The sequence below is a fragment of the Paroedura picta genome, chromosome 6 (assembly GCF_049243985.1).
Source record: "Paroedura picta isolate Pp20150507F chromosome 6, Ppicta_v3.0, whole genome shotgun sequence".
Taxonomy (NCBI): domain Eukaryota; kingdom Metazoa; phylum Chordata; class Lepidosauria; order Squamata; family Gekkonidae; genus Paroedura; species Paroedura picta.
In genome coordinates, this window is record NC_135374.1 from 24,881,709 (window position 1) to 24,895,129 (window position 13,421).

Here is a 13,421-nt window from a genome sequence, read left to right on the forward strand (position 1 = left end):
CAAGGCATATCCCTCTGCCACAGCCAGGTGCTAGGCTGAGCCAGACACTCTACCATCCCCCACCCCCTCCAGTTAAAATCAAAAACACCTCCCTCGTTGAGCCACCACCAACATGGTTTGAATCAAAGCAAGAGGGCCCTTGACTAGCAAAAGTTTGAATGGCTGGGGCCCCTCTCTTCCCTACCCCTTTCAGGCCCATCATTGGCCACTTTGGGAAGGTGAGTCAACCCACCAATATAAGGGGAGGGAAATCTTAAATAAAATAAAAAATCCCTCAAGGGCTCCCAATGGTTGAGAATCCCTGATCTACACACTGAGAGTAACAACAACACAATCTTTCCTGGAAGAACTTGAATACCCAACAAAGCAAAGTTAACAGAAATTCTCTGTGGGCCTGTTTGAGAGATTGTGGATTTTTCAAGTACAGAAATTACTGTTGCTACAAATTATAACAACTCTGTCCAAAGCCAGCATTGGGCTCAATAGCCATTCTCTGTCTGGTGGAAGTCTTTAGATTCCTTGACTACTGCAAAGCAAGTGTCTGCAAAAAATACTCCATGAGGTGGTGTGTTCCTCATGCTTCCAGAGCATCATATCCAACTCAGCCACTGCAGGAGTACAGCAGAATCCCAAAATCTGTGTGCAGAACAAAGAGTACTACATAAAAGAAACATGTGTCATCATTAGGACATTTATTGTGATTTCTTCCTTTCAAGGTACAGCTGCCATTTGTTGGAAACACAATGTACTATTCACAGTCTCAACCCAAGATGCCTCCTGTGTCAAAAATAAAATAAAATAGCAACAAGTAAAGAGTCCAAGACAAAACAATTGTAAACACCATCTGTGTAACTGCCCACATACCAAGCGACTGGATCGCCCACAGAGATCATGCTAGTCCTTGGTCTACTTCTTGGACTAGGAAAATTCCTCTGTGGTTTATCGATGACACAAATCCTCAGTCAGCGTGTTAGATACTTGAAAAACCCTGTCTACCTCTAAAAGAGAGCTTTTGAAACACACATTATTTTAAGTGCTAAGCTTCCAAAAATGAAAAGAAACAACTACTGGTCAGTCACAAGGTAGACAGATCTAAATGTTAACCTAAAAATCAGGACTCCTGGGATTTAGATCACTTATTCTAGTAAAAAGGTTAGCTTAGATTTGGCGATCCACAGTTTTTCTGGAACTGAATCTAAGAACACGACCCACCAGTAAGACTGTGGATTTTTCACTAGAAAAACTATGTGGATAACCACTTCCGTACCCACATGTGCCCAAACACAATCGATTCAAGTCAACTGTGCATTATACTTCTGAAGGCCCAATTATGATTAGGGCAACCCTTTCATATACGCCAGATATTAGAAAGTTTCTGCTGAAATACCAACTTGAGGAAGAAACTGCTAAAATGTATGGAAACACACAAAAATATTAGTGAGCGCTAGATGTACTAAGTGGTGGGGAACAGAGTATTTTAGATACCAAAACTGATACCTCTAGATTCCACTGTGTCACACTTCAGTATCTCATACTGTAACACAGGTGCAGCTAAAAAAGAAAAGGTATTCTTAAGCAAAAGGTAGTTGGATTCCCAGTACAAGATCTGCTCTGGTTTAATTTAGGACTTGTAGGTAAACCACTGTAACCTCCAGAGTGAAGCAGGCCACTAACTAGCCAAAATATTGCTAGCTATTCTTCCATCTTGCTTTAGCACGCTGTAATAAGTTACAATTCAAAGCATGGCATTATATTCCATATAAAAGCAATGTATTTAACACAATGGAATATAAAATGGATGAAAGGAAAATCAGCCCTGAGATTTTTTTTCATCATTACCTGCTTTTTAATTTTTTTAAAATATCACCACTACTGCTTCACATTTTTCACAGCAATTACGATGGCCATGTTAAACCCACACTGGCTGCGGGAAACAGATAAAGTATAAGGTGGAAACATAAATTTCTAGACACTTAGCAACAAAATGCGTCAAAGAAGTGCAGCTGGTTGCAGCAATGTATACATGTATATTGCACATTTAGAGACACAAGTCTCCTTTTTACAATATGCTGTTTAATTGTGTTCCAGCAAATATCAGTGTAGCCATGGCAACATGACTGCAGTGAAAAGTGAACCTTGGTATTTTTATCTTCGATCACACTGAAGAGCTCCCTAATGGAGGCAGAAGTGCAGAACAAAAACTTGTGCTTTACATTCAAGCGGTATGAAATCCAGTTATAACTAGGCATACAATATACCCTAGCATCACAGGCATATATCACAAAGAGGCTGATAGCTTTTTCCTGTACAATCCCATATCTGGTTGGTAGATAACAGCCATGAAGGATCAGCATGTGAAAATCAGGACACTGGTGTTTACAGTTAAAGTGCAGGCAGCCACAAATGCAGTTTTCCCTTGCTACATTTACAGGTTTTAGTAGTCATCCATAAAATACCATGATCTCACTGTGTAACATTTTTATTTTGTTCCCTTTAAAGTGCAAAAAAAAAAATAATTAAAAAGTTTAAAAGGGATATCTTGTCCATAGGTAAAACGCAAGACTTCTATGCCTTTTTAACATTCTAAAATGGGAAAGCCACAATCCTCTGGGAAGACACATTCCAAGGTTAAGCAGATCCGAACTCTGACATCCACTTTTCATATTTCTCTAAGTCTGCTGCCGAAACGGACTTGGAGATTTTCTTCAGTGCCAGGTCAAAGTCTCCCTTGGTAACAGGCATCTGGAGCTCTTCTTTAGAGAGTGCACGAATCTCTTCAGGGCTTAAACCGTTAATACGCCGCCTCATTGCCATCAAAGAGGCATCCCTAGAAACAAAGGAAAACGCACAGAAACTAATTACTAATAGCGTAGGCTGGGAACCATTAAGATTTTGATTACACTGTATGTTGCAGCCCCCTAGCAGGAGAACATAAAACATTTCCTCTTAGCTGACTTCCTGTCCCCCTTGGAAATTCTGGCTTCTGCAACTCCAGTATCCTCAGCATTAATATAATGTAAAGGACACGATGAAGCTGGAGCTCACTAAGGCATTGAAATCAATGTTCAGAGATAATTAAACCCATAAAACCAATTCTACCCCCACCTGACACAACCCTTTTACAATGATTTATGGAGATGCAGAGCTAATCGTTCCGCTCGCGAAAAAGAATGCTGTTCTGTCACTATAGTTCCTTCAAACCCTCTGGATCTATCCCCTAGGCTGTGGAAGGAGATCCCAAGTGGCATTACAAATCCAATGCAGGAATGGACAGGGAGTTAAGGAGGAGCAGAAACTTGCCTTTTCTGGCTACTGCATGCTTTTCTGCCTAGGTAAGCCTGAGACGCCACTGGGGTGTGTTATGAATTGTGCCAAGATAATACAAGATACAGAAATCAAAGCAAAGAAGTTTCAGTTTCAAGCTTGCCTGCATGCTGATACTGGAGACATTCTTTATGGTTTGGGGGCAATCTCTCCATCTTTGACCTTGGCTTCAGTCCACTGCCTAACATCCGCCTAACTAGCTCCTCAAATGCAGGGGGAGTCCAACTGCGGCCCTCCAGCTGTCCATGGACTACAATTCCCATGAGCCCCTGCCTGCATTCGCCTCAGAAAACCTGCTATCATTTGCCAAGGTTTTCCAAGGTTTTCTGAGGCAAGCCAGAATTATTTTCTTCTGTGTGGATTTTGAGGGGGCAGATGGTTTTGTGACTTTGGGTTTAAGCCTTCTGGTTGACAGTTCTGCTTTCGTTGTGTTCTGGGATGGTTGCTCTCTCTTGTCTGAAGGATGGTTTTTGCCACACCAAGGGAAAAATAGCCCCAGTTTTCACTTGGTCTTTACCAAGACGCATTTCATATGTCAAACAAGCCAGTCCCTGTTCAGCTGTGACAGGCACTACGTGCTGGGCCCACACATGTCCTCCCTCCCTCAGCATGGCATTGCTGATACTGAAGACAAGGAGCCCCAAGTTACTGGGACATAAACCACCCCCAGATTATTAAGCTGGCCACATTTGAACATCACAAATAATGGTAGTTAGTGACTCCCATCTTCAGCCTCCGTATGCCCCTGAACTCAGGTAGAAGGGTGCATGGCAGCCCAACACCCAACCAATTTACACTCGTCACAAACTCTGGTTTGTTTGTGACATCTGAACAGAAGCTGAGAAGCAAATTAATTTATAAATATCTTCTCAATTATATTATTGTATTATAACGGTGCCATTATTAATTTTGGATTTTCAGCTGCCCCAATTTCCAAAAGCTCTAAGTGGGTTACAATAAGCTACTCTGCACACATACATACATTATTCATTTCATTATTTATTTGTTTAATAAATCATTATACAGAATGTTACAGAGGATTAAAGGTCATTAAGATTTAGCTGCATGTTAAAAACTGTGGCTGGCTGAGGTAGAAGATTTCTAGCTGTGCTCCAGAGAGGCCTCAGTTGCCTCAGAAACTTGTCAGGTGCCACTCAGTTAAGAAGATGAGTAATGACAGGCTTGCTTCACTAACAGATAGCTTGTCCACCACTCCTGAGCTTACCCTGCAGTGAGGCACCAGCCAATGTGAACAAGCGTATGTCCAACACTTTCTAGAGTCATGTCAAGCCATATAACACTAAGTCAGACCACTGGTTAATCTAGCCCAGGGGTAGTCAAACTGCAGCCCTCCAGATGTCCATGGACTACAATTCCCAGAAGCCCCTGCCAGCATTCGCTGACAGGGGCTCCTGGGAATTGTAGTCCATGGACATCTGGAGGGCCGCAGTTTGATTACCCCTGATCTAGCCCAATATAGTTCATTCTGTACAACGGGGTTCATCAACCCCCAGGCCGCAAAAGCCTCGGCAGTGGGCCGCGGGGGCCGCGCCTCCCTCTCCCCGCCTCCCCCCTCCCCCGCAGCAAGAAGCTCGCCAGGCAGCAAGCAAATTGGCCGCCGAAGCAGCCGATTAGCTCGCAGCTCGGTGAGCTTCTCGCTGCGGGAAGGGGGGAAGAGGGAGGCATGGCCGCCTGCTGGGGATGCAGACGCACGCACATGGCAGTTTCACGCATGCGCAGAACTTCCACGTGTGCGCGTTTGCATGAAACTGTCTCATGTGCGTGTTTGCACCCCGCCGGGGGCACAAACACACGCGCACGACAGTTTCGTGCATGCGTATGCACAGGGCTGCCACACATGCGCGGTGCCCCAGGCCGCCCTCTCCCCTCACCCCCTCGTAGCGGTCCGCAACCGCAAAAAGATTGCAGGCCGCTGCTGTAGAAGGTCTCTGAGTCAGAGCAAACTTTCCCAGCATTTGCTACGTGAAACCCTTTAGGTGAAGATGCCAAGAAATGGGCACAAGAGCTTCTGGATTCAGAAAGGGAGCTACCTATTTTTAATATAAAAGTAGCATATAAATGTAACTAAATAGCCAATCCTGTGGATTTTTAAATCCAGAGGCTGCAACTATGAACAAGGCAGATCTTTCTACAAATCTGAAGGAGGCCCCAGGTTAGCAGGAAAGTATGAAATCTAATTTTTTTTAAAAACTTGCAACCCCTCCCCCCCCCCCCCAAACAAATGAACAGAAACAGCAGTTGTGATTTTGAGGAATAAATTCCTTCTCAGTGGATATAGTGAGGGGTTGCCAGGCAACCACAACAGGTATTTCCTGCCTTCAAGCCTTGGCTTCTCTCAGTAAAAGGCCAGAGAGAGGCAGGGCCCATTCAAGGGCTGCTTTGGCCTTTGAGGGAGGTCTCATTGGCCTGGCAACAATCACCATCTGACTTGATACCACATGACTAGCATGACTCATCCAGGAAAGGCTGCTTACTATTTGTCAACAGAATCCACCCACAAAAGTCCCTGTAGTGTAGTGGTTAGAGTTGCAAGCTAGGATCTCGGAGCCCTTTGTTCAAATCACCATTCTGCCACAGTAGCTCACTGGGTGATGCTGGGCCAGTTACACATTCTCAGCCTAACCTACCTCAAAGGATTGCTGTGAGAATAAAATGGAGAAGAAGTATGATGTTAGCTGCTGTGGGTCCTACTGGGGAGAAAGGTAGGCTATAAATAAAGCAAATATGTAATGAATATAGCTGAGGATCGGGAGGGGGCAGATAAAAGGTAGGTTTAATGAACAGGAAGCAGGGAAAAGGTTGGATATGAGTTGCAGTAGGGGACAGAGAGGAATTAGTATGGAGAGGAGCATAGAGGGGAATGCAAGGTGCTTTCCACAAGAATCTGTAGATTTCTCCATTGTGCAACTGGGGCCAGCAGCCAGCACCACACAGAGCTTCCCTGGGGAGGGACTGCCAGTGGAGAAAAGGATGGGAGCAGAAAAGGTTGGCTGGCTGATGTATGAGGAGGACAGAAGACACAAAAAGGAAAAAGGCTATTGGTGCTTCCAGTGAAAGTGAATAAGAAAAGGGCTGGAAAAATAAGATGCACAAGTCCTTGTAAGTCTCCTGCTTGTAAACCTAGAATAATAAAAAAAGATCCATCTGCAGCAGGCATAATTCATCAGAAACTGAAGCTAGGAGTCTCAAACTTTTAGTTTAGTAGTTAAGATTTTTTAAAAAAGCTAGGATATACAGCAGATTGGATACCTGCAAACATTAGTAATGTCAGCACCAGAATAGCCTTCAATCTTCTCAGCAATTTCTTCCAAGTTGATGTCAGGATCCAGATCTACTTCCCGAAGATTAATCTTCAGCAACTCTGCTCTGCCTTTTGCTATAATAATGAAGATCTAATTAAAGCAGCTTCCAAATGCTGAACATTTATGAAAAGCTTAACATTCTAATTTAAACGTCAAGAAAACCATGTGCACCTTTAGTAAATGCAAGCCTCTCAATTAAAAAAAAAAAACCCCAATATATTGGGTTGGCCTAAATCAACAGGCTCCAGGGACAGGATTTGGTTTCCTTAGGATGAAAAAGCCCCAGAAATTCATAGTGCCTGAATGGAGTTACACCCTTCTGATTCCATTGAAGTCAACAATATCAGAAAGGCTGAAGCACCTAAACAATATTTTCTTTTCTTTATCTAAAAGAAAAATTCAGATGCAGGCAAAGAGATAATTCTGTGAAGTGAGAGATTCACTTACTTCCTGTCAGATCCTTGATGAAGGGTCTTCCCTCACTTGCCAGCCAAGGTCCTTCATGAACACATGAAGCCACCTTATTCTGACTCATCCCTAGTCCCTCTAGTCTAGTAGCCTGTTATCTGACTGGCAGTGGGTCACCACCAGGATCTCAGATATCTTTCCCTGCTCTATGGACAGAAACACTTTTAAATGGAGCTTCTGCAGACTCAATCTTCTGCTTGCAAAACATCTGCTCCATTAGATTTTGTTTAGTAACAGACTATTCCCTCCTGCAGCAAAGGAACAGACCATTTCAAGGGCAGTCCTGCCCCATTTCCGTTCCCCAGGGACAAGGCAAATACAGTAAAAAGAAACATAAACTCGGAAGGTTTTCAAAGACTTTTAAAAAATTCCATGCAGCACAGCCTTTTTGATTGGCTGACACTTGTGACAATTGTTAGTTTGTAGAGTCTGGAACCAGAAGGATTTTTCCAGAGTTAAAATACCACAGCTTTAAAGCAAGAGTGAGGGCCCAAGGTGGGCTCACTGCTTGAGATATGTAATCTCTGCAAAGCTTTTGCTGCTTTACCTTCTGTTCAGGTAACAGTTCTGCATAATTCAGAAAGTTTTACACTACCAGAAAGAGTAATGACAGTAATAGTTCCATCCTGCCTATATTGCATCTCTGTTAGATCAACAACAGCAAGCACCTTCCTCAAAAAAACTAATTTAAGTGGAAATCAGCAGCAAGTGACACAACTTCAAACAGAGCGCATTCTCGCATGAGAATTAAACAGTTCTCACTTTGATTGATTTGTAACACAAATACTCAGCCTACATTAGCCAGAATGCTCATTTGCACCACATCCGCTGCCTTCCAACATCTCTTTCATGTTAAATAAGCAGACATCCAGGTAAACAGCATGACAAAGGCAACTGAAACCTCACATGAGAAAATGCTCTTTATCAGCCATAAATGCAAGATTTCTCACACAAGTAGATAAAACTATACATTCCGTATGAAACAGGACTACCTCTGACAATCAGGGGCTTGTACACCCCCAGGAAACATCACACAAGTTTTGCCAGTCACAACCAGTGATGTAGTACAGGGTTAAAGATAAAGGTAAAGGTATCCCCTGTGCAAGCACTGAGTCATGTCTGACCCTTGGGGTGACGCCCTCCAGCGTTTTCATGGCAGACTCAATACGGGGTGGTTTGCCAGTGCCTTCCCCAGTCATTACCGTTTACCCCCCAGCAAGCAAGCTGGGTACACATTTTACCGACCTCAGAAGGATGGAAGGCTGAGTCGACATTGAGTCGGTTGCTGGGATCAAACTCCCAGCCTCATGGGCAGACAGCCTCAGACAGCACTTCTGCCGCTTACCACTCTGCGCCACAAGAGACTCTGGTACAGAGTTAGAGAAGCTCAAATGTGATATCATCACAACAAGAAGTAATACTAGACATCAAACACCTAAACTTGACTTGAGGATGCCATTAATGACAGAAACTCACACAAAACACACCCCTTCATTTACAAGCTGCCAAACAACAGCTGCTCTTACTTTGCACATGTATTCTGTTATCACGAAATAAGCAGGAAAATAAGTCCTACTCCTATTTTAAGAGAGTTACTGCTACGCGACCTTAAAATAATAATGAATCCTTAATTGCACATCCAACCAGTGGCTAGGGAAGCCAATGTACAGTGAGGTAACGTAAGGCAGAGAAATAATCAGCAGGCTCTGATCCAAATGGATGAAAATCTATCCGCAAGGGTCAGGCAAGAGCTGATTTACAGCACAGTGAGCCTGGAAGCAAAAACCCACGGATCCACTTTTCTGTTCTGGTCAACAAGGGAACGGAAGTGGATTACGGGTATTTCTCTAAGACATCCAAAGGCTGCCTCTGATGCCCGCTCAAACATTGCCTCTTAAACATTCAAAATAATTCCAAGCTAGTTAAAACAAACTGAGCTTCCAAACCTAAGATCCTCTTCACTGGGCATGCTGTGAAATACTGCAGCTGGTTCAATCTGCAATCTTAAGCATTTTGTTTTTAAAAAGAAGACAAGTTATTAACCCCTGAAAACACAATACTTGTAAAAGAAATGTCAGCGGATTCTTTAAGAGTCCCCTGGGGAAGTTTTCAACAACAAGCGCAAGAAAAAACACATTTAAGAGGAAAGCGGTTTTGGCAGACCCACCTGTCGGCAATGGGATATAAATCCTTTTCTCCAGCCTCCTTCTCAAGGCTTCGTCGATGTCCCAGGGGAAATTGGTGGCAGCCAACACCATCACCATTCTGGAAGGGTCGTCGTTCTCGAGAGCTCCACCTACTCCTGCATGAACAAATGCTGCAGCTGTAACAAGGCATTTCTCTCTTGTTCACTTTCAAGTATGTATTTCGCATATGATTAAGTGGGGGATTAATGCTGTTGATGGAGGGGGGGAGGGAATTGCCTTGTAAGTGGCAAAATAAGCATAGGAGTACTGTGATTTTTTCTTTTATTTTGAAACATAGGCTAAAGAAAAAGTTGTCAGAATTAAAATGGAAAAGGTGCTGTTTCTAAATGGGCTCTTCATGCTTTTTGGAAGCAATAATTTACGAGGCTCATTGCAAATGTCAAACAACCCCGCTTACCATCCATTTGAACAAGCAGCTCAGACTTGACTCTGCGACTTGCTTCATGTTCATCAGAGGTGCCTCTGCGGCTGCAGATAGAGTCTATTTCATCAATGAAAATGGTGGTGGGTGCATAAAATCTGGCCTTGAACAAGGACAACAGTTACTTACATACAAGAAGAATTCATGAGCTTAAACCATATGCAAGATCCTTAAGAGCAACAGCCATGTTGGCCAAACATGATGTGCTGCCTTGGGACAACCTCTTACCAGCACTATTGATATATTTATTTTCTAGACCAAAGCTTGTTCTGACAATCTTTTGGGAAACTTATTAAGGCCACACAGTTTTAAATGACTCATCCAGCTGAAGCACAGAACGTGCAAGAAAAAGCGTTTTGTCCGTTCTCCCCTCAGATCAGATAAACCAAAGGAAACAAAACCAGAGAGAAAGACAGACAACAGATTTTGAGGTCACAATAACTGTCAGGACTTTGGCTAGTCATGGGTTGAGAAGCGGAGATGTTATGCATTACTTAGCAAAACTCTACTACTTTACAGTTTGTTTGTTTTTTTTTAAGTCTGTACACAAGACATGGGGCTTGTGTTGTTCCTTTCTGCAGCCAAGAGTGCACTCTCTGCAGCACTCTGCAGTGCTGACCAACTGTTTCATTATGTGACTGTTTCACTGTTTCCTGATATGTAAACGGCATGCAAGTAGAGTACATACCTGTGTGGATAACTGAAAGGTAAAGAGAAATGGTACTACATGCATGATTTCTGACAATTTCCAATCCCCCCCCCTCTGGTGCACACCTCAGCCTGTGTTCCTGAGGGTCCACTGACCCCGCTGAGGGTCCATGGGGAAAGGCACAATGGGCAACAATGCAGAAATTGCTGGAAATCACTCTTCTGATTACCCTTCAGTTTTCCAAACAGCAGGGTGAGATACAGGTCAAATGTTCCAGAGCTTTAGCCTAACTCCAGAGACTGTTCAACCCAATTTGCTTCTAAGAGCTGCAAGAGTTTTGATGCCTGCTTGCGACCCTGCGGTAGTAAAGCATGAGACTTACCATTTCAAATAACAAGCGGACTAACTTTTCAGATTCACCTCGGTACTTAGAAGTCAGGGTGGAGGAAGATACGTTGAAGAAGGTTGTCCCACATTCTGTGGCAACAGCCTTGGCTAGCATAGTTTTCCCAGTCCCTGGAGGACCTACCATCAGCACTCCCTGAAATTAAATTCAGACAACTGAATAACCAAAAGCAGCCCTCATGAAAGCAATCTAGTCAAATTGAATCAATCAAGTGCGAGCATAGCCTAAATTGTGGGTTTTAACTGCTCAAAGGCATTTGTGCTACAGTATTCAAGAGCCTAAGTCACATGGGCTGCAGGATGAAGGCACTCATTCCACAGGGGTAGTCAACCTGTGGTCCTCCAGATGTTCATGGACTACAATTCCCATGAGCCCCTGCCAGCATTTGGGAATTGTAGTCCATTGACATCTGGAACAGGTGTAGTCAAACCTGTGGTCCTCCAGATGTTCATGGACTGCAATTCCCGTTTGCTAGCAGGGGCTCAAGGGAATTGTAGTCCATGAACATCTGGAGGACCACAGGTTGACTACCCCTGATCTGGAGGGCCACAGGTTGACTACCCCTGCACTAGGACACAGCTAACTGGCGCTGGAAGGGAAGGGGACTGTTGCCACCTCTAGTTCTTCACTCCTTTAACTATGGCTGAAAGAATATTTAATCTATGATCCCAGCATTTGTGCCTTCTTATTTTCATGTCTCATTTGCGCTTGACAAAACACTTCTTGCATCAAATGACTGGTTGTGTAGCACGAATGACCTGTCACAGACCAGCTCCAGTTAAGATGATTTTTCTACAGTGCAAACAACAAGGCCTTCTTACAAATTACAGCCTCTTCAAATGACCGTGCAGGGCAAACTGAAATGAGGGGGGGTTCTGCCTTCATGTGCATGTTCTACAGTGCACAGAATTTAGCTGCTACACACACTGGGAAAGTATTTGCTCCATTATGACAAAATCTAAATTCTATGGATCAAAACAAATGCTCGTATATATTATCAAGCGGTTTTCCTATATTCATGAAGCTGACCTTTTAGTATATACAGAGCATGGTTTCTTAATATTTGCAGTAAGTACACATGGAATAAAAATGCTTCAACTGATAGATTTTTAAAAATAGACGTATTCTGAAAGGACAGCAAGCTTTCAAGTTCCATAAAAGTATTCTTTAGGTAAGAAGTTACCTGGAGTACAGGTAGCTGAATAACAATGGCAGCAACTGAAATTTTTAGCCTCTTTTTAAGAGCAATAAAACAATTTCCCTGTTAATGACTTTGAAAATAACCTCTGAGATTTCAGACATCCCTACAGAGGGAGGTTGTAAGCAGCTTCACTTTCCTGAAGGAAAAGATCAACACAGAAGCAGCATGGAAGCAAATGTGCCAATTTGGTGTAGAGTCAGTTTGGTGTAGTGGTTAGGAGTGCGGACTTCTAATCTGGCATGCCGGGTTCGATTCTGCACTCCCCCACATGCAGCCAGCTGGGTGACCTTGGTCTCACCACGGCACTGATAAAGCTGTTCTGACCAAGCAGTGATATCAGGGCTCTCTCAGCCTCACCTACCTCACAGGGTGTCTCTTGTGGGGAGAGGAAAGGGAAGGGGATTGCTTTGAGACTCCTTCGGGTAGAGAAAAATGGCATATAATAACCAACTCTTTTTCTTCAGTAATATCCGGGCTCTCTCAGCCTCACCCATCTCACAGGGTGTCTGTTGTAGGGACGGGAAAGGGAAGGTGACTGTGAGCCTCCTTCGGGTAGAGAAAAGAGGAATATAAGAATCAAATCTTATTATTATTGGGGGAGGGGCTGATTTAGATTGGAGCAGCAATGCTTCATGAGAGTGAATTTAACACTTTCTCCAATCAGTTTTCTTGAAGCTGATATTAGGCCTGTAAGGAGAAACACATACACAAACACACAAAGGAGCTAACAGCATCTTCACTGGCATTTAATGGCTACTATTAAATTTTTAAAAGGAAGTTGAGCCAGCTCTTTAAATCCTAGGCATAAAGAACCAGAAGACTTATACTGAGTTAGACCCCCTGATTCAGCCAGGGAGATGCTCTCCTGACTGTCCCACCTATTAAAGACGCTCATTTGGTGGGTTTAATAGAGAGGGCCCTCTGAAGACAGTTTTAGTTAGGATTGCATTTTGATCAATTTAGCTTTTATTACTGGCAGTCTTAACTGCAGTATTTAAACTGTAACTTTTATTGGTTTAATAATTGTTGTTTTTATAATGTTTTATTTATACAATAAGATTCCCTGAGTTCCACATGGAAGAAGGGTAGCTAAGAAATGTTTTAATAAAAAGAATATTACTGGTCCACCAAGGCCAATATAGTTTACACTAGCTGGCAAGGGCCCTTCCCAGGTGTCTCAAGAAAGGGTCTTTCATACTACCTACTACGGTCCCTAAAAATGCTGGGTATTGAACCTGGGACCTTCTGCATGACAAGCTGATGCTTTACCACAGACTCATGGCCCTTCCCTAAGGTCAAAATCTAAATGCTGTATATAAAGTCAGCTTGGTGTAGTAGTTAGGAACGACAGCTTTTAACCCTGTGAGCCAGGTTTGATTCCCTACTCCTCCTCCACATACAGCCAGCTGGGTAACTTTGAGC

General features: G+C 43.3%; 1 protein-coding gene across 1 annotated transcript in view; it reads right to left on the reverse strand.

The window, feature by feature from the left end:
- Positions 1-1,125: 1,125 nt before the first annotated feature.
- The window catches only part of KATNAL1 (katanin catalytic subunit A1 like 1), a 35,142-nt gene continuing 22,846 nt past the window's right edge, over positions 1,126-13,421 (reverse strand). Inside the window, exons 7-11 of the mRNA XM_077341812.1 lie at positions 10,775-10,933; positions 9,720-9,846; positions 9,283-9,417; positions 6,595-6,721; positions 1,126-2,827 (exon numbers count right to left, since the gene is read on the reverse strand). Of these exons, the coding sequence (XP_077197927.1) occupies positions 2,629-2,827; positions 6,595-6,721; positions 9,283-9,417; positions 9,720-9,846; positions 10,775-10,933 (747 nt within the window). The 3' untranslated portion in view covers positions 1,126-2,628. The remainder of the gene's footprint in view (positions 2,828-6,594; positions 6,722-9,282; positions 9,418-9,719; positions 9,847-10,774; positions 10,934-13,421) is intronic.